Source organism: Lemur catta, chromosome 4 (assembly GCF_020740605.2).
Source record: "Lemur catta isolate mLemCat1 chromosome 4, mLemCat1.pri, whole genome shotgun sequence".
In the NCBI taxonomy this organism is placed as follows: Eukaryota; Metazoa; Chordata; class Mammalia; order Primates; family Lemuridae; genus Lemur; species Lemur catta.
In genome coordinates, this window is record NC_059131.1 from 70679579 (window position 1) to 70706117 (window position 26539).

A 26539-nucleotide genomic window follows, 5' to 3' on the forward strand; every position below is an offset into this window, starting at 1 on the left:
TAAGAAAATAATAATATATTTCACAGAATGGGAGAAAACTTTTACAAATCATGTATCTGATAGGGGGCTTGTATCTAGAACATATAAACAACTACCTCAATAACACAAATAACCCAGTTTTTAAAATGTGCAAAGGATCTGAGTAGACATTTTTCCAGAAAACATATACAAATGGCCAATAAGCACAAGAAAGGATGTTTAACATCACTAGCCAGTACGGAATGCTAGTCAAAACCACAATGAAATACTACTTCATACTTTCATACCCACTAGGATGGCTATAATCAAAAGACAGAACAAGTGCCGGCAAGCATGTGGAGAACCTTGCACACTACTAATGGGAATGTAAAATGGTGCAGCCACTGTGGAAGATGGTTTGGCAGTTCCTCAGTGTAGTCAAGTTACTTAACTGCTCTGTAAAATGAATAATGTTCATTTTGGATGAATGAGTAAATATGTATTAGCTATAATTATTATGGCAATTATTATTATGCATGTTATTTTTAACTGGGTCAGACTATTAGCTGTCTCTCTACTTACTTTTGCTAGTTTAAATGAATATTTAAAGTAGTCTTGAACTGAGATATGTATGTAAAGTTCTTATCATATTGACTGGCATATACCATGTGCTCAATAAATGAAAGCTATAATTATTTATTTGTAAACAGAGGAGATAAGATTGGATACCCCACCCCTACCCTCCCGAAAAAGGGCAACATCCCAAGGTGTGAGGAGTTGAGTCTCTCTCCTAGGTGCTGAAGCACACCAGGCACTGGCTGTACAAAGCCAGAGAGGTTATGTGGCAGCTCTCTTTAAACCTGCCCACACAGAGCGCTTCATGCCCTGTGCAGCCTTCACTTCTTCCCAGTCCAGTTTGACGTCTGGAACCTCATCATCTGGTTCTGGATCCTTTCTCAAGGCTCCCTGGGGGGAGGCAACCACAATGGGCAGAGGACCACATTCCTCCCGGAATTCTACAACATGGAGACCCTTCTTATCAGCCAGCTGTTGATGGGTTTCCTGGGCAAGATCAAATTGAAAAGAACAGGTTAGGTCTATGAAGCATCTCTGCAACTTAAAGAGCAGGAACTTCTATAAGCCAGAGGGAAGTCATGTAAAAACATGTACAGCAGCATGGGGGAACTGAAATATCATTTCAGTTGATCCTGGGTAATGTGTTTTATGGCTAAACTATGGTGACCTGTCATTGGTGGAGCCATCTCAGCCCCATCTCCCCACCCCAAACTGGGATGGAGGGAAGGGCCCTGGCCTCTTGCTTTCCAAACCCTCCTAATTACTTGCCATACTATGCCAAAAACTGAACTAGAATCTCATCAAGCCCTTAGATCTACCAATTCACAGGAAATATAGGGGATAGAAGACATTAAGGACCCCACAGGTTTTAAGTTAGGACCAGACTGGGAAACAATGTAAGATAAACAAACTGGTTTCTTAAACAAAAAAATCACAAGAAAACAAAAAAAGAAAAAGAGGGGAACCTACAGATTAAGAGACTTAGAAGACACAAAAACTTACAATGTATTGACCTTTCTTGCAACCTGATTCAAATTGTGTAAAAAAATACTTTTTAAAAAATCTGACAGATACATTTGTATGAACACTGGATATTTGATAATATGAGTTACTAATGTTTTAGTTATGACAATAGTATTATAGGGTATTTTTTAGTCCTTATCTCTTAGAACTACATACTGAAAGATTTATGGATGAAACAAATGATGTCTGAGATTTGGTTTAAAACAACTGGGGCTCGGTGGGGGTGATACCGGCAAGACTGGTCATAAGCTAGGGAGAGGGCTGTGGGGATTGATGATACAGGGTGGCCATGGAGGTCTGCAAACAGGCAAATAAATTTAGTAGATGGTTTATTTATAGTGTATTAAGATACCTGGAATGTCCAACCCCATGATCCCAGACTTCATGGCTGCCTTGTACTATTGTAATCCTATATACGTTTGGAATTAGAAAAGAGATGAGCTGTTTCATAAACAAAAGAAAATAATTTAAATAGCTTTACCTTATAATCAAAGCTGTGTCACTTAAATTGGTGATTTTTTTTTCTTTTTGAGCGGCACACTCAAAAATAATGTATTCTTTTCATAATAAAACATAGGCTGTAATTGCTGGCTTATTAAAATACTGAATTTTGAAACTTAAAAAAATCCATTAAGTATTTTTTTAAAAGGCAATTTTCATTAATTAACTCTTCAGTGGATTTGACTAACCTGATGCAACCAGAGATAGCAAAGAATGCCCGAGTCCTCAGGTGGCCCCGGGAGAGCAACTCCAGGAGGCCCCACGGCATCGTGGTGTCAATGCACACAACGAAATACAAACTGGAACTTCTGTTTCAGACCCTGGGGAAGGGTTACCTGTTGGGAGAGTCCACGGAAGAGACCCTTGGTGAGGTTGAGCATGTTGATGGACCCAGAGACCTTGGCATACATGTCTTTGATGCCAATGAGCCGGCAGATGGTGATGATGGCCCTGTGGCAGTGGAGGCCATAACCTAGAAAAGAGGGAAAACCAAGTGCAACAAGCCTGCTGCAGTCACCCTGCCAGCTTTCGCATGGCTTTAGGCACTGGGTTTAGGGGAACTGGTTGGCTTCTGGCTTCACCACTTCCCAGTGGGGTGACCCTTGGCAACTTAACTTCCATGATGACATTTATTTAAATGGGATGCTATAACGGATTAAAGAGATTTGTATGTATATAAATCTCTTAAATGCAGTGGAGGAAAAAAACCAGGGCTGCTATAAAGATTAACAGAGATGCCTGAAAATTCTTGCCCCCCACCTCCCCTTGTTAACTAAGGGCCAAGGAACACATCTGTTTTCACCCTCCTTGGAGCAGAGGGTCCACTCCCTTCTCCTGGGAAAACTCTTCTCTGGCTTTGGTCCTGGATTTCCCCCTGGCTACTGGCCCGTCCATCTCCCCTCCTTGCTAGCCTCTAAATCTTGGATGGTGTCCCCTTCAGCCACTTGCCCTACTCTTGTCCACCTGTAATCCATTCTCCAGAAGAGCTTTAAAAACACAAACCAAACATACCACTCCCCATTTAAAGCCCTTCATTTCCCACTGTTCTCTGAATTAAAATAAAACAAATAATAAAGACCTCCACAGCCTACAAAGCCCCTCATGCCTGAACCCTGACCTCATCTGGAGATGCACCCTCCTCACATTGGCTTTCCCACCTCGAGGACTTTGCATGTGGGGTTTCCCTCAGCCTGGAATGTTCTTCCAGCTCTGTCCCCTTGTCTCCTTCTCATCTTCAGGGTCCTTCTTTGACCACACTATTCAAGGTGGCATCCTCCCTTCCACCTCCTCCCCGACTCTAATGCAGCCTCCTGATTATGGCACTCGGGCAGTCAATGAAATTTGTTTATTCTATATTTCCCCTCAGTAGAATATGGGCTCCATGAGAGCCAGGATATTGTTTGTTCAGTACTATGTTCCCAGAGCCTAGATCAGTACCTGGCAAATGCTGGTGGGCATGAGGGAGAGTTAAAGGCCCCTAGTTTACACTCTAACATTTTTATTTGCTAGACATGAAATTCCGCACACACCTTTTCTGCTTTAAGGCAGATCTACTCAATAAGTTGGACATTACTGGCTTTCTAGCTTCTGATTTCTCACGGTAAAGAACTATCCCTTGGCCGGGCGTTGTGGCTCACGCCTGTAATCCTGGCACTCTGGGAGGCCGAGGCAGGCGGATCGCTTGAGGTCAGGAGTTCGAGACCAGCCTGAGCAAGAGTGAGACCCCGTCTCTACTAAAAATAGAAACAAATTAGCTGGCCAACTAAAATATATATAGAAAAAATTAGCCGGGCACGGTGGCGCATGCCTGTAGTCCCAGCTACTCGGGAGGCTGAGGCAGTAGGATCGCTTAAGCCCAGGAGTTTGAGGTTGCTGTGAGCTAGGCTGACACCACGGCACTCACTCTAGCCAGGGCAACAAAGTGACACTCTGTCTCAAAAAAAAAAAAAAGAATTATCCCTTCTACCTGAAAGAACCAATGAACTGTAGACTCCATAACTATGCCAGATCATGCAAGAACCACAGACTTGAGAGGGCAGCTAACAACAGGTAACAATGGGGTTCTTTGTTCTTCTGTGTGGACTTATCCACACATAGAACTTGTGTCCATGTGTGAACATAAGGCATCCATGTATAGATGTGTCCAGATGCACACACACCTAGACAGGTACACACAAAAGGGGGTGTAAGGCAGATTTTGGAAGGACCTGGGAGGTAGACTCTAGTGTGCTGCTGCTCACTGGATGCCCCTGGGCAAGACTCTCTCTTCCTACAGTATCTACTTAGTAGTGCTGTTGGTGAGCACCAAGGGAAGGTGCATATAAGACACAGCACTTGGACCAAGGAAACACTCCATGAATGGCAGCCATTGTTTTGCACATACATAAATATCCATATAATAGCAGTCACAGTCCTACGGTAATTATTAATATTTAACAGTACTTTGCTTGTGAACACTTCCAGGCAGAGACTATGTCAAAAAACACTCGTTTAATAAAAGTTAAATTAATGTGCGTATATTTTGGGTGCAAATCCTTTGCAGTGTGTGGAACTGACTACTGGCCTGCAGCCAAAGTAGAAGTGTGCCACGATTAATGAGTTTGGGAATGTTGCATTCTCTGTTTCCCTTGGGAGATCCATACTGCATAGCAGTAAATTAAAGACCACAGCATTCACAAAGACGCACTTTTTCTTTGCCTTTCCCCAATCCAGTTCTGCCAATTGGCATCCTTTCTGGAATAACACCTATTACTACCTCCTATGCATTACTATCATAGAAAGAGTAATACATAGGAACATAGTTTAAGAAATGCCTATTTGTACATGTATTTAGGAAATATCTATAGAGTATCACACTGTTGTAACTTCAAAATCAGAGTATTTAACTCCAATACATGGGTAATTGGTCTATATAGAAGCCTGAAAAAAATGCAGCTTTGATTAGAAGACAGGAAAGATTTTTTTAAAAAAGATAACTTCTGAAATTAAATTAAAATTATAGCAGTCATTCAAAAATCATTCAGATATCAATGTGTCTAAACCAACACTATCCAACATAAATATGCAAGCCACAAACGGAAACCATATATGTAATTTTAAATGTTCTCATAGATGCATTTTTATAAGTTGAAAAAAAGTTAATTTTAGTAAATAATTAAGCCAGTATGTCCAAACATTATCATTTCAAAATATAATCAGTACAATAATATTTTTGAGACATATTTTTGAGACAGTTTACATTCTTTTTTTTTCGTGCTAAGTCTTTGAAATCTGGTGTGTATTTGACACTTAGAGCAGATCTCAATAGCCACATTTTAAGTGCTCCATAGCTAGGCTGGCTAGTAGCTACCACATGGGACAGCACAGGTCTAAACCTTGATGTCCAAGTGTTCAACTCTTTTTCAAATGACAAAATAAGTGTTTTTTATCAGGCATATGAATGATTAATTATGGCTTTAAAGCAGAAGGTATGTTCTGATGCATTAACACAATTAGTACTGCATGTGATTTCTTTTTCTTATTTCCAAGCCATAGGTCTTGCAGACTGGCATGAGAATTTTGATATAAAATTTTAAATATAGCCGGGCGCGGTGGCTCACGCCTGTAATCCTAGCTCTGGGAGGCCGAGGCGGGTGGATCGCTCGAGGTCAGGAGTTCGAGACCAGCCTGAGCAAGAGTGAGACCCCGTCTCTACTAAAAATAGAAAGAAATTATCTGGCCAACTAAAAATATATATACAAAAAAATTAGCCGGGCATGGTGGCTCATGCCTGTAGTCCCAGCTACTAGGGAGGCTGAGGCAGTAGGATCGCTTAAGCCCAGGAGTCTGAGGTTGCTGTGAGCTAGGCTGATGCCACGGCACTCACTCTAGCCCGGGCAACAAAGTGACACTCTGTCTCAAAAAAAAAAAAAAAAACAAACAAAAAATAAATAAATAAAATAAAATAAAATTTTAAATATAATGTTTTATCTCTTATGACCCAAATGTTTTGAGATTTATTTACCTAGAATCATAGAAAACCATTTTTTACTGTAAAACTATAGGCAAAATGCAAATTAGAATGTTTAAGAATCCTACACCCAGAGTCCACCAGGCACGACTGCCATAGCCTACGACCCTGAACCCGCCTTCCTGCCTGCTTGTCCACGAGACAGGAAGAGCCACCTCTGCATCCCTAGTGCTTAGCATAGCATCTGGCTCACAGAAGATAGTCCCTCGATACTTGATGACAAGTAATAAATGACTAGAACTAAATAAGCTATAAGAATAGAAACATTTAACAGCATCAGTGCATTTTCTAGAGGGAACTAATGTTCCTACTCATATAAACCCTATTACTCACTCAATTGCTATTTCCTATTCACAATGTATTCTCCGCACCTGAAATTACTCCTAGAACATGCCTGTGCTCCCAGGAACCTGTGTAGCTTGACTATTTTTTTATTTCCCCAGGAGCCTTATCCTTCTTAAGTCTAACTGAGGCCTTTCCATTTTAGTGTTTTCAAGATGAATTCAAATAAAGATGGGCAAAAATAGATGAGAGAATGGAATTGTTATAATTTCTCTGCTTTATCTTCTACAAATTTTAAGAGTATTTTAGTTACCTCTGGGTTGTTTCTTCATCTTGATATAGGTCCTTTTATATCTTAAAGAAATATCATGGAATACTGGAGGATAAAAACATAAACACAAGAAAGATTAGGTGTGTGGCTTTAATGCCCCTGCAAATATCACAAAGCCACCCGTAAACAGGCAGCACATGCTGACCAAGAATGAATGACAAACTCTGATTTCAATCATTTTACTAACCTTCTCAGGAGATTAGGTTTGTTTTCATATTTTATATATTTCTAAGAATGTAGTAACACACGGAGAAGCACAAAAATACTCATGGAGAGATACTGCCACACATATTTTAACTAGTGTAATACTGCAAATTTTAAAAGAAAGATTAATACTCACTCGTATGGTCTTCATATCGTTCTATGTAATGCAAATAGTGAATTGCTTTGTTCTTTGCCTAAAAGAAAGAAGAAAAATGTTTCTCTCAAATTTATTATTGAAATTTACATTTTCTCAAAGATTTCAAAAATACTTTTTATAAAATATTTTATTATAAAAAATTTCACTATGCAAAAATTTTAGTATATATTTCTAAAAGATAAGGACTTATTAAAAAAAAAATCCACAACCACAACAACATCACATCTAAAAAGATTAACAATAATTTCTAACTATTGTCAAACATTCTATCAGTGTTCAAACTTCTACAGCTGTCTGATAATTTTGGTAAGCAATCATAAATCTGATAAAAATGATGAAGAACACAAGTACTTCTGAAACTGCTTTTTATGATATAAGTAACCTTTGACAACAGGCCTCATGGGAAGGTTCTGGAACAAATTATTATTGTTTTATGGTTCCCACAGTGTCTAACACATAGCTTATTGATCTTTTACTGAGTGTCAACAAAGAAAAAAATGTACGTACTTTTCTGAAAGCATCTATCCGTTCAGTGGCTTTCCCAAGGGCAAAACCTTTAAATAAAAAAGCAAAAATATGAAAACAGATATAAATTTGGCACATAATGTGGCTTTTACCACATTTCAAGTTTCAGCTCCTACTATTTCATAGTACTTCATCTTTCTACCACCCACAAAAAACCTGCTATCCAAAATTAATGACAAAGCATGAAGCTACAGAGCTTTGTTTATCTGTTCTGAGGCATTCTAGAAATACTACATGTGGACATATTTATGAAATCCAAGGTTAGATGTATAACACTACCTTTTATAAATCTCTAGATAAAACTAAATGTACTCAGTTTTTAAAAAAACTAAATATGCTCTAAATTAATATGGCAAATGATTTGAGATGTTTTTGAAAACAGGTAAAAATAACCAAAAAGGGTAGAAAAAACTATACATTGCTAGAAACAAAAACCATGATTTCACTGGAACCTGAAATGGAATTCAGATTTCAATTAATCAGGAAATAAAATCAATGATGCTTTGGTTTGTGAATGCTTAACCTCATGAAATGAGGTTTATCACAAGTTACAGAAATGCTCCCCTCATTTGCTGCCACTATTAATTATTTAGCTTGAAGAATGTATTTTGTTTTTAAATTATACACGGGAAAGTAACATAAGATAATACTGCTCCACGAGCTACACAAGACATCTGAGACCTGGGACAAAAGGGGCTATAGATTCTAATTCCTACTTTAAACAAACAAATTACACCATGGAAGTCCTAGAGGAAAATGTGGATTAAGTTATTCATAATCTTCAAATGAAGGCTTTCTAAGAAGACACAAAACCGTAAGTGATAAAAGACTGATAAATTTGCTATATAAAGGTTTAAAATGTCTGTCAATTTATAACTATGTGGAAAAAAATTAAAAACGAAGTCAAAATATCTGATAGACAAAGGGCTTATGTCCTTAACTTATAAAGAGCTTGTACCAATCAATAAAGAAAGGAATAATTACCCAGTTGAAAAATGGGCAAAGCACATGAACTGACAGATCTCAAAAAGGAAATAACAATGGCCAATAAATGTGAAATGGCACCCAAAATCTCATAATTAAAGAAATGCAAACCAAAACTGAAAAATATGTTTCATATTGGCAATCAGTAAAGTTTGATAATATCCAGGGCTGGCTGACAAGCACGATGGTATAGATGAACATAAACTGATGCAATCTTTTGGCAGAGCAATCTGGTAATACTTATCGACATTTAAAAATGCATGTCACTTTAAGGTAGCAATTTCCCCTTTTTATATACTTGCAAAAAATTTCCCCTATTTATTTATATACTTAAAAAAGTACAACAAATTACATGCAAAAGAAGCTTACTGGTTTTTATAAATAGCAAAAAATTGGAAACAACATAAATATTCAGCAATAGGCAAAAGGTTACAAAAGTCATGCATACAATGGAACACTATGCAGCCAGCACAGACAATGACATGGAATCTGCTTATGTTAATACAAGAAGATCTTTGCTTATAATACTAAGCCAGAAAAGGAAGGTGTAAAATTATGGCTGTAATATGATCCCTTTGTGTAGATATTTTTAAAGATTTATGGTGATAATATGAATATAGAATTTCTGGGAAAGATACAAAAGTAATATTAAATATGATTTTCTTTGACAACATACTATCCATATGGATTACTTTGGTTTTGAAAGTGTCAGTATGGGCTAACTAGGCAGTTTTCCAGTTTTCTTTTCCTTCAGCATGCATGTATACATTTCAAAACCAGAGGTCCACTCTTGAAACTTTAAAGAAAAGTATGAGGAAAAAAATTTAAATGATCAGCAAACCTACTAATTAGAGTAAACACTACTGTTTTCAGTGTATAGTCTTCCAGTCTTTTGTTTGCATATAAACATATTTTTAAAAAAATCATATTGGATTAGAGCCTATTAAAAAAAAAACTCAAAAATGAAGGTATTATACAGTCTTATATGCAGTTTTTTTTTAACTTAGCATTATTTTCTAAGTAATTTTCCATAATTCTTTAATGGCTACAGAATATTACCATTGTATGGCTATATTGTTTTTGTAACCATGGCCCTGCTGAACCATCAGTGTTTTTGTTAATATTACTGAACTACTAGTGTTTTGTCCTTTTAATTTTTCACTATTATACATAATACAATAATGTCTTAAGTCTTTCAAAATATCCTCAGAGGAAAAAGTAGATGTAGAAAGATCTTTCTTTTCTCTCTAAGGGCTTTCATGGGTTTACAAAGTTTATGAGCCCAAATAACTTAAAGGTTTAATGAGCAGAAAAAGTCTGGCCAGCAGCGTGAACTCCTGGCCTCCACGGCACAGCCTGTCCTCCGCCACCCCCCCACCACTGCAGGTATCCCCGTGTCCCATTCACCTGCCGCTCCTTTTCCATTCCCCACAGCAACCAGGACACGGACTGATTTCTTTCTTCCCTCTTTTGCTGTCATATTGAAAACATTTCTTACCTAAAAGGCAAAATGTCTCATAAATATTACACCTTAAGAAAACTCTGATGTAGGGAACTGGAGGGACCTGCCTTCCTTAAACATGCACATGTGGTGAAAAAGGCACATTACCCTCCAATTCTGTGAGCATAAGCAACAAACTTCAAATGAAACCTCCCTCTGGACTGTTTCTTCAGGAATAAAATGGAAATAAGATTTTCTCTTCCTATTCACAGGGTTATTAGAAGGTTCAACTGATAACCTCTAAAGGAATTTGAAACTATACAACTCAATATACCTTATCTTTATTTTATTTATTTATTTTGTTTTTTTAGAGACAGGGTCTTGCCCTGTTTCCCAGGCTGGAGTGTAGTGGCCCAATCATAGCTCACTGTAATCTAGAATTCCTGGGCTTACACGATCCTCCCACCTCAGCCTCCTGAGTAGCTGAGACTAGCAGCACACCATACCTGGCTAATTTTTTTATTATTTTTTGTAGAGACAGGATCTAACTATGTTGCCCAGGCTGGTCTGGAACTCCTGGCCTCAATTCTCCTGCCTTGGCCTCCCAAAGTGCTGGGATTACCAGTGTGAGCCCCTGCACCCAGCCACAATATGCTCTATCTTAATGAATGTACCACAGAAAGAAAAAAAGAGATGTTAAAATAGGAAAAAATGTGCACCTTAGAAATGATGAAATGCATAGAAATAATTAGCATAGGGCCCGATCTCTATGCCAAGGATTAGGCTCAGGTGAGAACAGACAATTTGGAAATACCTACTTATTCTGAACTATAGGAAAATCTATTTTTTTTTTGGGTGGTGGCATAATTAAAAGGCCAGGAACTATGAACTGTTGACACAACTGCTTACGTGGCAGCTGGCTCTGTGGTTCATAGTGGCCCCTTTCCCATAGAATGGGTTAAAATAAAAGGGAGTTTGAGTCCACTCCCATGGATAATCTTACAGAAAATCACCCACATGTATAAGAATTCAAAGGGATTAAATTTCAAAAGCTGTAAGCTGGTATACCAAAGACATAATACTTTTAAACAAATTTTAAGTTCTATTAATGCAATTGATATTGAAGAAACAATATACATATTCAGAGAGGCTCAATCACAAACTCAATAAATGATTATTCCATACGGTGTTTAACGTTGATTAAGTATGCAGTGCAAGCTCAAAAGCAAGTTGACTATTTTAGAGAATGCTCTGGAAAGTGACTGCAGTTTACTTGATACGGGCTTCAGTTTTAAGAACAGGATATTCACCGCACCTCTAAGCTTTCTACCCCTGCCCCATGGCTCCTCCCAATCTCAGCTTCCTGAAATGAGTGCTATAGACAGCTTATTTATAATTTAAGGATAGATTGCTAACACTACTTTAGTTTTAGAAAGGAGGAAATTTAAACCTAATCTCCAAATTCTGTAATTAACAATACTACCGAAGTTGCCTCGTCATGAGATCTCAATCTGGTACCCCCTAAAAAGGGCAGCAGTCAGGAGAGCCAACAACAAGTAACTGAAAGTAAAGCTGCACTATTTCCTTACCCAAATCAGCTCTGTGTCTCAGAAACAGCCATGCATCAGAGGCTTTTCCTCACAGTTCTGCTTGCCCTATCCCTGCCCCACCCACCCCAACCTATACAAAGGCTTAATTGAGTATTTAATTCAGGGTGCCTACCTCAAGTATCCTGGTATCAAAATCCTCATATGTTTCTGTAGGGAGAAGATAACAGATGTACACATTAAATGTGTCTACATAATCAACACATGAAAGCATTTTTCAACACAAGCACCACCACAGACTTTTAAGTGAGAAAGAATCTCGGATCTTTTGGTGCCACTCTCAAGGCCACACCTCAGCCCCCCATCACTAGAGACTGCTCTGCCCCTGATTCATAAACTCGGTCACTTATCTCCTCAACTGCATCCTCCTCCCCCTCCAGCGCTCTCACTCACTGGCTCCTTAGCACTTCCAGACCCTCAGTCACTGCTTTCCGTTCCAGTCCCCTCCAATCTTCATGGCCCCTCCCACTCCACCAAGACACCACAGTCCATCATTTCCACCAGTTCTTTTCAATGTCCCCAACTTCCTCACCCTTTTCTCGCTCTACCCCCTATCCTGGCCTGAATCAAGGCAGCAATGCAGCCGCACTTGGCCTGCTGGGTGCAGCTGGAGAGAAGCCCAAGCAAAGCACACACAGAGGCCACTAAAAAGTCATGGTTTCCAATTCAATCAAGTTCTCCCTCTGCCTGTCAGCCTTTTATGTTTTTTTAGTTAGGTCTCTCTCCACTCACTAAGCAGCCAATTCAAAGTCTCTATGTTCTTTTATATTTTTAAACTTTAAATATAAAAATTCTCAATCACATAAAAATATTATAGCATAACAGAATGAAAGCTTATGTACTCATAAGTCAGCTTTAGTAACTCATAGCCAATATCCTTTCCTCTAAATTCTGCCCAATTCCCACTCCACTGGATAATTTTGAAGCCAGTCCCTGACACACTACCATTTCATAAAGAAATATTCTGGTGGCCATGCTCATCAACGCCCTCATCTCATTTTCAGATGACTCCACCTCTTCCTTACACAAGAACTGCAGCCGCCAGACACCGTACAACACCCTCACCTTTCCACTACCAACAATATAGGCTCACCTGAATCTGTACCCTGCCCTTCCTTCTGTCAACAAGTTAGCTCATTTATCTAGACTCTGGATCTGGGCCCTCATTAGGCACTTGAATTTTGTTCATGAATTTTGTTCTCTCCATACCTTCATCCCTCAACTAAAGCATTATGCTCAGTTCTAAGCATGTTTGCCTGGATCACTCCATCTCAACCTCTCCCCTCCTCTTTAAGTCACAATTCTTAAGAAAGCAACCAAACTTTTGCCTATTTCCTCTTCTCCCAGTCATTGGCAAGAACAAGTTTTTCCGATGATTTTTACTCCTCTACATATTCAGGAGAGGGGAAAAATTTTGTTTTCTAATTTGGCCTAAGTATTATCAACTTTTGTTTCGTGTGTGCTTTTATGAGGTTTAATGACAACTATTTGATTTGTTGACTTCTACTGTTGAAACAGCATCCCCAAGTCATAATGCTCCATAGGTACCAGCCTATGGTACACTTGCAGCCAACTGTGTTTGGGAAATATTGCATCCTATAAGCAGATCCTATAGATTCACAAAGCACATCACATTTAAGGCTTTGAAAAGCCACCTAATAAAGACACTAGGAACCCAGTGCTTTCCAGCCTATTGAAATACTTCTTCATTATTATGGACCTCTAACATTCCATAAAATACAGTTGGGAAAATAATGTGATGCTCATCCTTTCATGGAAAAAGGCAGTCTAAATAAAGAAATAAATATCCTTTTAAGGAAATTCTAAACTACAAGTATTCTCTCTGTCACAAGGTAAGCAAAACTAGGACTCTGCTACCTCCATTGGGACCAGGGTCAGGAGGGCCAAGACTGACGCCGCCCCACGAATTCCCGCTCCATCCTCGCTCCCGTTTAACCTTCATCTTCCTCTTCCGGTCCCACTCTTCTCTCTGCTGGATCAAGTCAGCGTCCACCTTCTCCTGCTCTTCCTTGCTTCTTTGGGCAATGGTCTGCACTGCTCCATTTTTCATAAGAGGGACATTCAGACCAGGCCACAGGAAACCAGAACGCCCTGAAGGTTTAACAATATAAACAAGTAAGAATTTTAAGAAAGCATTCATTTTTCAAGGCTTAAAAAGCTAGGCAATGTATGTACAGATGACAACACACTGTTAGTGGGAATTTAAGCTAATATCATCACTTGGGCAGGTCACTTGCCACTATCAAAATTTTAAATGTACTTACACACATGGATAGCTAGTAATTCCACTTCATGGTATTACCTAGAGAAACACTCACAGACAGATACAAAGCACATGTGTGCTTGGATAAGGATGTCCACTGAAATGTTATTTGTAAAGGCAAAAAATGCAAGTAATCCAAATGTGCAGCAGTAGTGGAATGGTTAAATGAACTATGGCACATCCAACATAGAAAACATTCTGCACTAAATTGAAAGAACAAGGTAGCTCTCTAGCTTCTGATGTAGAATGATTTCCAAGATCTATTATTGAGTGACAAAAGCAAATTATAAGACAGCATGTACCCTATGATATAATTTAATTATTTTTCAGAAGATGAAAATATATATTTCTTTTAGGGTATTTCTGTACAGGCAAGCATTAAAAATACTGAAGGAGACACACCAAAATGAGACTAGTAGTTTCCTCAGGAAGACAATGGCACTAGGGGAGACAGAAGGGGGGCATCAAAGGAGACTTTAGGTTTCTCTAGAATCTTTGCAATTTTTTACTGAGAAGGTATTCATACATGATTCTTATTTAAAAAGTGTTAAAAAATAAACTAAGATACAAGGTAAGTTTAAAGAACATGCAAGTAGACATACGATGGTAGAAGTGCAGTGCAAGGTGTTTACTTTATTCCTGAGAGGTTATTACTATCAAAGATGATCTGTCAGCAACCACAGTACAGAATGGACTAATTTAAGTACACTGCACTATTTATATTCTTCAAAAAGCATGAGTATAAACAATCATGTGTTCTAGGGGTCAGCAAACTAAGGCCCACAGGCCAAATCTAGTCCACCAATATTTTTGTAAATAAGGTTTTACTGGAACACAATTACACCCATTCTATTATGTATTGTCTATGGCTGTTTTTGTGCTACAATGTTAGAGTTGAGTAGTTGCAAAACAGACCATTTAACTTACAAAGCTGAAAATATTTACTATCTTCCCTTTGCAAAAAAAATTTGCCAACTCTCCATTTATTTTATCTTCTTTTACTGAATTGTCAGCTCTTTGAGGGCAGGGACTGTTATAAGAGATGCCACACAGGAATATTCAGTGATTGTTGAATGAATAACTCAATGAATTAATCCCTTTCTATGGGATTTTCCTCCCCAAGAATTCTGGAGCAATGAGGAAGTTACTTGGTTAAATTCTAAAACCATATGTTTTGATCCTTCTAGTGTGTAAAATACCTATAAAACCTGGGGGGGGGAAAGCTTAAAAAGCACTTTAGCTGTTTTTTTTAAATAAGTTTACCTTCACCAATGATCTGACCCCTGTTCAAATCCTTTCTTCTCCTTTTCTTAGTCCTTTTGCCTCTTCCTTTTCTTGCTCCAGCACCACTCTCTGCTAGAGCGCCTTTCCATAGCTCATCTGCTGTCACTGTAATGAAACAAGGTTTTTATTTTTTAACTCTGTAGTTTTTCAAGTAATGATCTATGGTCTCCTATTGAATAAAAAGGCCAGAAGCAGCCAGGTTTACCCATATCACTAAGGTAATAAAAGCAAAATTAAATCATTCTTTGTATATATCACACAGTCACATTTAGAAAACCAAAAAGGAGACAATTCTGTTACTTTCCCCCACAAAAGACAGCCACATTTAAATCCTAGTTATTTACCAGGAGGTTTTTTCCCCTGACATTTATCAATTATGATACAGATCTCTTCCCTGTCCTCTTGCCTCCATTATAATCGTAAGATAATCAACTATCCTTCCTAAATATAGGTTTCCTAGTCCAAATAAGAATCAACACTTCAATTTGAACCCATAAATCTGAAACAGAATCTATGGTTATAAAATCAATTGTTCCTTATAAATTTATTTAATAAAGAATCAAAGTGACACAAATGCTGTATTAGTCAAAAATCTAAGATACATATATATCTATATGCCTGAAATACTAAACATACTCTAGAAAACAAATGAGTACCTTCATTCTCCTCTTATGAACCCTTAGGGGTTAAAAGTTCTGCATCCTTGCTTCCTAAAAGACCTTACCTTGATCCTCCAGGTAGATAAAAAGGGAAAATTTTTAGATTTATAGTATTTTTAAATGCTTTATATCTGTACAGTATCCACTTTTTCAAAACACACACACATATTCCAGCTGGTCTTCCTAAGTAAAGCTCAGAAAAGTAAGATTCCACATCATATGCTGCTTTGTACAGCCCTGATCAGAACAAAGGATTAAGTTCAAATTTTAGGCCAACACTAATTCACTTAAAAGGACCACAGTTTCAAAATAAAAGTACCAACCTCAAACTACATTGTCATTAAAGATTTGATTGTCCCACAACTGCTTTAGTACCTATAAATGCCATTGAAAATTTGAAAGTTCACTTGTAATGGAGGCATACTAAAAGGTCAATTACAGTTTCCTTCACTTAGGATCAGAGTAAGTAAAAAACTCATTAAGACTAAAAGGGATCGTCGCACTCTGGGAGACCCAAGGATTGCTTGAGGTCGGGAGTTTGAGACCAGCCTGAGCAAGAGCAAGACCCTGTCTCTACTAAAAATAGAAAAAATTAGCCAGGCATGGTAGCGCGAATCTACTAGCTGGTGGTCCCAGCTACTCGGGAGGCTGAGACAGGAGGATCACTTGAACCCAGGAGTTTGAGGTTGCTATAAGCTAGGTTGACACCATGGCACTCTAGCCTAGGTGACAGAACAAGACCTTATCTCAAAAAAAAAAAAAAAAAAAAGACTAAGAGACTCAATTTTAAAAGGAGCCTGACGTTGAGACAAAACTGTAAAAGACTGAATTAAGAGTCTAGCTCTTTTTTTTTTACATACTATAAGAGGAAAATAAAATTTCTAACTACATTTGAAAAAGACAGCAAGTTATTAGCCAACTTTTGAATGCCATTATGCAATTTAAAATGTTTTAATCCTTTTTCAGATTATAAAAGTTATCTTTAAAAATCTGGGAAATAGAAGAATATAATTATAATCCCATTACCACTGTGAGATCACAATGTATATTCCTTTTTCCTTATACATGCGTGCATACATGAGTACATGTTTGTTTTAAACTGTTTCACTAAAATTATATAAATGTACAATATTGTATCTTATCTTTTTATTTAACATTACATTGTGAGCCTTTTCCCACATTCTTAAATGTTATTCACGAACCTGATTTTTAGATGGCTGCGAGTTGAATTAAGTTTTTAACAGAGATTTTACTATTTTTACATCAGGTCTAAGATTCTAATAAACCAAAAAAGGCTAGTTAGAATAGATTTACTATTTCAACTCTTTCTGTTATTTTCTGGAAGAGTGTAAGTAGTAGGTAGGCTAATATATACACCTTTCAACTATCATAATTTTAAAAAATATGGTTCATCTTTTACATATATGCACATAACATACACATAAAACCCACTATAGCGTCCAGTTTGGTGTACTGAGTTATTACTACTCTCTTAATCACGCTAAGGAACACTGCTTGCTAATTTGAAGCAAAGGGATTTAAATGGTGGACCCTCTATAGCAAAGAGATAAGTTTACAAGTACAATGTTAAATATTCTCAGGAAATCTTAATGAGTTTTGAAAAATTGTGTCTTTTTATTTCCTGGAGATTTAGAAAATCAAAGACTATTTCCTACTAAAACAGCAAAAACTAGCCCCAGTCTAGTTTCAACTGAGTTCGCCCCATTGGAGCTAATCTCAACATGACTTGGGAGCAATAAACTCACAAGGGAACTGAGTCATATAACTGAGGATGAACATAGGCTAATGGAGACAGTCAGAGGCAGGTGTGGGACAACCATGAAGGCAGGGGTCTCAGAGGATAAGGGGCATCTGTAGAACAAGAAGAGTTAGAGAAAAGGCTTTTTAGAACAGGGAAATAACTGTTAAAAAAATAAAAATTCCCAAGACATGTATATTTAATATGCCCTCTAAAATACATTTTATATTTTTTGGAATACAAAACTCTTAGAAAAAATTGGGGCTATGGGTACTGAGGGAAGAGACTCTTCAGGCCCCAGGCTCTATCCACCTCTCTTTTCTCTGCACCTAAATCTGCAGGCATAATCCCCCATCACCTGATCCTCTTTTCTGCATTGCTACACAAATGGCCTAGTTACTCCAAATTGAAGTGATTTGTTTCCATCCAAAGAAATACTCTACGGTCATAACATTGCACTGGAGAAGCCTAGGGGGAAATGTACAATATACTGTTGCATGAAAAAGTCAGCAAACCTGGTTTTTCATAGTAGGAGAAATGCAGGTGATTTTCTCCATTTTGAGTTTCCTATATTTACTTAATATTCTAAACTAATCATTAATTGCCTTTATAATTCTAATTTCTTTTAATCTGCCTAATGCTGAGTTGTGAATTCAACTGCCATTTATTAACTGAGGAGCTAATTTCAGTTCAGATTAAACTCTTCCAAACACCATGGCAAATAAGAGTAGCACTGGAGAACAATAATTCCTTAAAATTAACTTTTCCTGATTAGATGTTCTAAATCCTCGGCACAACTGAAAACAGGGTGTATTCTTGGTACAAACCTAGAATATAGCAGGGGATCTAAGCCATGAATCAACACCCTTTAGGCCTCAGATGCCCTAAATGAGGGGATTAAAGTAAAGTAGTACTCCCCAAAGTATAAGTACAACTGGTATCACGTTAGATAATTCTAGGAGACACATTAGGGAACATTTTTATTTTAATATACATCATAAACTCATCACTAAAGTGTTACCTGTGGTCATTCTACGTACATTTAGTGAAGAAACTATACGGTCTATACTGCTGGCCCACGAAGTTACTGGGAGAAGAAGTACAGCACTGTGTCTGCAGCGCGTGGCTCAAGCTGGTGTACTGACGGTTGTCTCTGGTTGCCAGCGATGACAAAGGGCCTGTAGGCAGATGGAATAAGAGTTTGAGTTAGATGCTCCCTGGCTGTGGACAAACACTGCCACCGCCAAATAATCGTTACTAATAAAAATGTCACTTTTAAGAATCAGACTTTGAAAACAGTCTTTCTTTAAAAAATGAAACAAAATTTTTGATCGATAACAACTTAAATGCCCATCCTAGCTGAAGTTATAGTTGATCCACACAATGGACACGGCTGTCTAAAGAAGTAGATCTGTCCAAACCAGGGTTCTGTGCTGCATCTTGCAACCTGAGTTCAGCAGTCTACTCTGGGCAAATGGTGCCCTCTGCTGTACGCAGCCAGGCAATGGACTGACCTAGAGAGACCTGTAACTAACCCAGTCAGAAGAGCAGCCTGCGGGACAGCATGTAGATTAGCCTACTCTTCATGTTTCAAAAACAAGGAGGGGGCTGTGAATATATTTATTGTATAGACTAACTCCAGAAGTACATGCAAGAAATTGCTAATAATGGTTGTCTCTAGGAAGAAAACTGACACATTGAATATTGGATACGAGGGATTTACTTTTTTATATTTTTTGGAATTTTTTTCACCATATGAAAATGTTTTTAAATAGGCATGTCTTAGAGGCAGCCAATTGATCAATCCCATGGGATGGTGGTGTCTGGAAGAGGGCAGGGTGAGAAGAATCAGTGGATGAGAGGAAATGGAAATATTGCTCACAAAAACAGGGCAAACACTCTTGAGCTTTGCATTTCAATCGAGAGGCTAGTGACTACAAGAGAAGTGATGAAGGGAATTAAAACAGCCCTTGAAAAAAAAGTTATTTAAGGGTATTGGGCTTGAAAAATGGAAAACCAAAGAGTGAAAACAGCTATTTTCAAGTCTATGCAAAGTTATGAAGACAACAGTAACAGCTGCTTCATCATCACACAGGGCCACACACTAGAAATGACCCCAAATGGCAATAAGAATTTGGTTAAGCACAAGTGAGAAAAGTAACATTAAATGGCTGCAGTAAGCTATTAAAGTACCTCCACTGCATACAGACACCAAAAAATAAAGGAATAATCTCCTTTTAATCACTAAAGATCACTTAATCCAAACTTTTCATTTTACAAAATAAGAAACTTAGGCCTATGAGGTTCGGGACTTGCCAAAAGTCACAAGACTAGTTAGAAGATGAGATTTAAACACCAATTGCAATTCCATATTAATTACTCAACTGCATAGAAGCCAACCTCAGTTGATGAACTGAGGCCCCTCTAGACCCATGAGCTCACTTAAAGAATCAGTCAATAAAAAGTAGATAGAAAATACTGGCTTTTCATTTTAAATATATTCAAGACTTCCACTGTCATTCCAAATCCCATTATCTAGGACACATTTTAGCTTTTCTTGAATGCTCCTTAATTTTCAACAAAATATCTTATTTAATATTAATTTAATATCAATTAAGATATTTAATCTTGCATTGTTTAACATTGCAATCTTTGATGTACTTCAAGAATATAAAAATCACTATCAGATTTAGAATTCTTTAATCTTTTTCAAAAGACTGAAATACTATTCACAGATAATACTGTACTTAGCCTAAAAAGGTCGAATTATCAAAAGTAGAAACTGATTTCAGAGTTTAGAAATACTTTTAATACACTGTTGCTACAACTGACTTTAAAATGTGATTTTTGAAACAAGAGATGGCAGCAGCTTGTGTTAAATCACTCAGTTACAGATTATCACCCATCCATGAACAATTATCATTTTTGTTCTGAGCCTCTGAATTATTAATTTCAGACCATGAAGTCCCTGTCTCCTTGAGTCCAAAGCGGGCTAAGTCGACTAAGCCCCCTCATGTGGGTCTCTTCAAAGACACAAAGTCTGCCCTCAGGGGTTTCATTTCAGTGTTTTAACAGTTTTCACCATGAACTTCTTCCTTCTAATTTAAGTTTCTTCTATTAAATCAAACCCGTAACCAGTGATGTGTATGAGAGGTTTTACAAAAATTATTGCTATGTTTCTAACCAATCTGTTGCAGCATTTAGAAAAATATACTAATAGGTACTAAAGAAACTAAGTAGTATTTTAAAAACAAGGCAATTATTAACTCTAGGAAAAAGAAAATATTGTATGAAAATGTAATGATAGAATACTACCTAACTCAGCTGTAAATATATACAAAACCTTAATAATGAAAATACTGCCCAGAGATTCAAACAAAACTGTGCTTATAACTATATCAGGAGAAAGTAGGGACAACAGAGTAGGAGTTAACTTTTTAATTAGGTAACAATGTTAATAAAAGAAAATATATACAACATATTTGGAAATACAACCAGAAGAAAACTGAAAGAATTCAAAGTGTCACTGGATGATGGGGAGGAGTAGGAAAGAGAATTGGTTTTAAGATATAAACCTTTTTGTATTCTTTAGAAGTTCAATATCTTAAAAAATAATACAACAATTCAAAGTAAAGACTACTATCCCTAATTTATAGCTCAGGAAACTGAGGCTCCAAGGGATGATGTCTGTACCTGGCTGCAAAGACAGGAAGTGGCAGAGCAGAGAATTCTGCTGTCATTCCAACAGTCAGCTCTGTGCTCTCCCCACCCAGGGCCTTCTCCGGGGCTATCCTCTCAGCCAAGAGTGCTCCTCTCTGGCTTCCTCACAGAAGCCTTCTCCAGGCCCCACATCAGCTCAGGTCAGGGACAATGCCTGGCTCACAGTAAAGGGCAAAGGAAGTAGTTTATGAATGAATGAATCAACCAATCAACAAGTGAACAGATAAATAAAGGGAAGAGCCCAGGTCTGCCAGACTCCTCTGCAGGACCTCTCAACCAAGATGGAAAACATCTCACAGGTGCAGTTAAGACAAGGAAAGGGAATAAGACTAAAAGTAAAGCCTCGCACTCAATACAAGATTTCAATTCTGTCCTAACCATAGTCCCTGTGGAAAAGGCAAGATTCAACGGATCACAACTACAACATGGGCTCAGCCTGGATTGGCTTCCTTCCTAGACAGTGACTAAACTGATGGCCTGTCCTACGGCAGTGAAAGGCCTGTGTTACACACAAGAAGACACCGCGGTATCCAGACAGTTCAGGTCCCAGCCCTGCCATTTACTGGCCGTGTGATCTTGAACAAGTCACTTAGCCTCTCAGAGACTCTCTCTACCATGTATAAAATAGAAATAATAACTCCTTCTTAAAAACTGGTGTGAAGAGCCAGTTGCAGTGGCTCACACTTGTAATCCCAGCACTCTGGGAGGGCAATGCAGGAGGATTGCTTGAGGCCAGGAGTTCAAGACCAGCCTGGGCAATATGGTGAAACCCTGTCTATACCCCCAAAAATTAGCTGGGGGTGGTGGAACATACCCAGGAGCTCAAGACTGCAGTGAGGTACGATTACATCACTGTATTCCAGCCTGGGTGACAGAAAGAGAACCTGTCTCAAAAAAAAAAAACCCAAAAACTGGTATGCGGATTAGCTTATAATACGCTTGAAGCCTAATACACAGTAATCACTCAATAATAATTATTTAGCTATTACTTTTTAAAGTCTTGAGCTATAACAATTGCAATCATAAAAAATTCAAAAAATACTCTTGAGACCCTATGAATTTCCATTATAAAGAATGTGCTTCATTCATTTACATTTTTAAAAACTACAGAAACTAGTTGGGCATGGTGGTGCATGCCTATAACCCAGCTACTTGGGAGGCTAAGGTGGCAGGATCCCTAGCCCAGGATCCCTGGGCTAAGGCCCAGGAGTTCAAAGCTGCAGAGGCTGTAGTGAGCTATGATTGTGCCACCGCACTCCAGCCTGGGTAACAGACGGAGACCCCCTCTCTAAAAAAATAAAAAATTAAAAAAAAAAAAAAAAAACACTACAGAAACTACTCCAACATTAAATCTTATGAGAAAAGGTAGTTAGACAAATGAATCTTACCATTACTGAGAGCAGTCTTCAATGCCAAAATGGAAGCTGCTGGAAAGGCATTTAGGGAAAGCTGCCTGGACCATAAATGAACTGCAAATAAAAAAAAATTAAGACACATTTTTACACGAAAAGGAACATTTTAAACAGTAACACCTATAGAATATTTACAACTATAGAATAAAAGAACTAAGACAAGTGAATGAGTAATTTCTGGGCTCCATGACCACTTGCCAAGTAGATGACATCACATCACACCTCATCTCCCTTCGCCCTCACATCCAACCAGTTACCAAGCCCTATAGAGTCTCCTCAAAAATCAACCCACTATCAGCTGTATCATCTCCTATGGCCTCGCTGCCCCTTCTCTGTTCGGGCCTTATCGTCACTCAGCCACAGGTAATAAGAGTCTCCAAATAGGTCCCCACTTTCAATCTCTCCCCCTCTAATTCACCTCCTTTCTAAAATAACAGATCTGGTCACTTCACAGTCCTGAAGTATCATTCTTCGCCTCCCTATTGCCTGCAGAACAAAGTCAAAACTACTCAGCACAGCCTACAGGGCTGCCCCATGGTCCCAAGGTTCCACACCAGCCTCATGCCCACCTCTCTCTCTCCCGTCCACCCTCCCTCTGGCCATGCCAGACCTATAGTCAGTCTTGAACCCACTCTGCTCTTGCACACTTCGGTGTTCCTACCAGGCTCTCCTGGTTTGTCTGACACATTACCTCTCAGTGAAACCTCCCTGATTTCACAGTGCTCCCCCTTCCCTCTGGAGCCCTCAAAGCACCAGGCTCTGCCTGTACTGTGTACCCCTTCACACAATGAACAGGTTCTGACAGCATTTATGGGCAAGTGATTTTTGACAGGGGCACCAAGACCACTCAATGGGGAAGTAATAACATTGTCAACAAATGGTGCTGGGATAGTACTGGGACAACTGGATATCAAAACACAAAAGAATGAAGTTGGAGCCCTACCTCACACTATATATAAAAATTAATGTGAAATGGTACAAAGATGTAAAGGTAAGAGCTAAAACTATAAAACTCTTAGAAGAAAACATAGGGGTAAATCATCCTGACCTTGGATTTAACAATGGTTTCTTAGATAAGATACCAAAATCACAGAAACAGAAAGAAAAAATGTTAAGTCAGACTTTATCAAAATTTAAAACTTGTACACTTCAAAAAACACCACCAAGAAAGTAAAAAGATAACACACAGGACAAAACAAAATTTTTGCAAATCATATATCTGATAAGGGACTTGTATTCTGAAAACATAAAGAATGCTTACAACTCAACAGTAAAGACAACCCAACTTAAAAATGGGCAAAAGATTTGAATACACATTTCTCCAAAGAACATATATAAATAAATGGCCAATAAGCATGTGAAAACATGCTTATTATCTATAAGGGAAATGCAGATCAAAACCACAAATTGATACCACTTCACATCCACTAAGATGGCTATAATCAAAAGGACAGTTAATAACAACCGTTAGCAAGGATGTGTAGAAATCAAAGCCCTCATACACTGTTGGTAGCAATGTAAAATGTTACTTTGGGAAACAGTCTCAAAAAGTTAAACATGGACTTTCACTTGATCCAGTAATTCCATTCCCAGGTGTACACACAGAGAAAAGAAAATGTATGTACACACAAAAACACTGCACACAAATGTTTATGGCAACATTAAACATAATAGCGGAAAGGTGGAAACAAGCGAAATGATGAATGGATAAACAAAATGTGGTGTAGTCATTCAACTGAATATTATTTAGCCATAAGGAAAAATGTACTGATACGTACTACAACATAGATGAACTCTGACAACGTTATGCTAAGTAAAAGAAGCCAGTCACAAAAGACAACATATTATATTATTCTATTTAAATAGAATGTCCAGAACAGGCAAGCTATAGAGATAGAAAGTAGATGAGTGGTTGCCTAGGGCTGGGGGCTCATGGGGAGCATAGAGGGTGGAGTCAGGTGGTGATAGCTTAAAGGTACAGGTTTGCTTTTTGGAGTCAAGAAAATGTTCTAAAATTCATTGTGGTGATCTTTGCACAGCTCTGAATATACTAAAAACCACTGAATTGTACACTTAAAATTAGTGAACTGTATGGTATGTGAATTATATCTCAATAAGGCTGTTTCCTAATAAACAAAAAACAGGCTTTGGAGCCAGGCAAAATGAGTGAAAAATCTAAAAAGTCCTCCTCGTCTAACCTTGAGCAAGTTTCTCAATCTGTGTGCCTTCATTCCCTCATCTATAAAATGGGAATAACAACATCTACCTCATAAAGGCATTGTTAAGATGAACTGAGGAAAATACTTTAAAAAGGCCCTAGATATACTAAGAGCTCATGGAAGGAAAACTACAACAGCTAGGTGCTATTTGAGTGGGGCCTTGAAGAAGGAGATGGTCACAACATGGACAAAAGACTGTTCACATCAGGTTTTCCACCAAATGATTTCAGGTCAAACTTTGCAGCAAAATGAGTTACAAAACAGAAAATTTCGGTTTTTAGAGGTCTTTGGACTTCGGAATTACAAATGCCAGATTGTGGACTTAACAGCAAAATATTGCAAATAGAAAAGGCAAAGGCAAAGGCAAAGGAACGAAGCGGTTCCTAAAGGCAAACGTTAGGCTGGAGGACAGCCGGTAAGCCATTCCCCGGGTTGCACACAACCAGCAAGGGGAGAGGAAGGGCCATAACAGCAAAAGTAGACAGTCCAGCCCTCCGTCTTTTTAAATAAGGCCACCGATTTGCCGGGAATCTAAAATGATCGTGGCTGATGCTATCCGTCTCAAACAGGAGGGCCGCTCTTTCCCTTTCCAGCTTCTCGCTGGCGGCCGTCTGCCTTGAACCCCATGCCGACATCACCAAGGAACCTGTGGGTCGCTCTCCTCCGTTAGGCGATGCCAGCCAATTCCCGCCCCTCTTAGCCGAGCACGTAGGAGCGGTTTCGTAAGCTGAAACGAACTTTGGTAAATGGTGTACAGTTCACCCTCACTTTACAGACAAGAGCTGCCTAACCCAGAGAGGGAGAGGACGCGCGCAAGGTCACACAGCAGGCTGGGGCAGGACAGGAGCCCGGCGTGTGGAGCCAGTGGCTGCGGCTCCTCGCTTCCCTCCGTCCGGGCAGTGCAGACCCCGGGCGAGCCCCCCGCCGCCCCCCGGCTCAGAGCCCCAGCTCCCGGCGTCCCGGCTCTCACCCGCTGGCCCGCTGCACAGCGCAGGAAAGCGGCCCGCAGCGCGCACTGCCGCCGCCATGCTGGGGCCCGAGCAGCGTCTCAGCAATCCGTCCGGGGCCGCCTTCCCCACCGCCTGCCGCGACTGCTTCTGGTCAAACTGCGGGCATGGGCCCGCGGCTGAATTCTCGAGGCCCGAGGGCCACTCCGCACAGCAGGCCGGGGTAGGGGTTGCCGGAACAGGCCACAAGGTAGGTCGAGTCCGGCGCAGCCGCGGACAGCCCCGCGGGGGTCCTCGCGTTAGGACCCAGGGGTGGGCGGGGCTAGCTCAAGAGGTTCTCGCCCGAGAGCGGGGCGGGGAACCGGCCAAATCAACCCGGAGACTGGCGTGGAGGGATGGGGGGATGGGGGGATGGGGGGATGGGGGGATGGGGGGGGTCCTTGGGAGGGGTGACCTCGGAGTTACCTGAGCTGACGCTGCGGACCCTTGCGACGTGCAGACGTGCGCGGAAAGGGACCCAGTGCAATGAGGATACAAGGAGTGAATAAGACAGATAAGGAGGGTAGAGGAGTTGCTTGTACCCAACTCCAGTAAAGCTCTGAGGTTTATTAGATTAAGCACTTAAATTATCTTGGATTTCACAAGCATTTGTGGGTT

General features: G+C 39.2%; 1 protein-coding gene across 1 annotated transcript; it reads right to left on the reverse strand.

Annotated features, from left to right (window-relative positions):
• Positions 1-638: 638 nt before the first annotated feature.
• On the reverse strand, positions 639-26165 carry MRPS5 (mitochondrial ribosomal protein S5). Its single transcript, XM_045550107.1, has 12 exons — positions 25906-26165; positions 22693-22773; positions 18625-18762; positions 15146-15271; positions 13477-13710; positions 11714-11748; positions 9958-10048; positions 7549-7595; positions 7021-7078; positions 6663-6725; positions 2394-2530; positions 639-1020 (listed from the first exon to the last, which is right to left on the reverse strand). The coding sequence occupies exons 1-12, from the start codon at positions 25961-25963 to the stop codon at positions 796-798; spliced, it is 1293 nt and encodes a 430-aa protein (XP_045406063.1). The 5' UTR covers positions 25964-26165; the 3' UTR covers positions 639-795.
• Between the last annotated feature and the right edge of the window lie 374 nt (positions 26166-26539).

What these genes read in the sequence shown, in the direction of transcription:
- MRPS5 (XM_045550107.1), bottom strand. Translation starts at nt 25,963, where the DNA reads ATGGCGGCGGCAGTGCGCGCTGCGGGCCGCTTTCCTGCGCTGTGCAGC. An exon ending in GGATAGATGCTTTCAGAAAA is followed by an intron (nt 7,079 to 7,548) that starts GTACGTACATTT and finishes TCTTTCTTTTAG; the next exon opens with GCAAAGAACAAAGCAATTCA. An exon ending in GATGAAGAAACAACCCAGAG is followed by an intron (nt 2,531 to 6,662) that starts GTAACTAAAATA and finishes CCTCTTTTCTAG; the next exon opens with GTTATGGCCTCCACTGCCAC.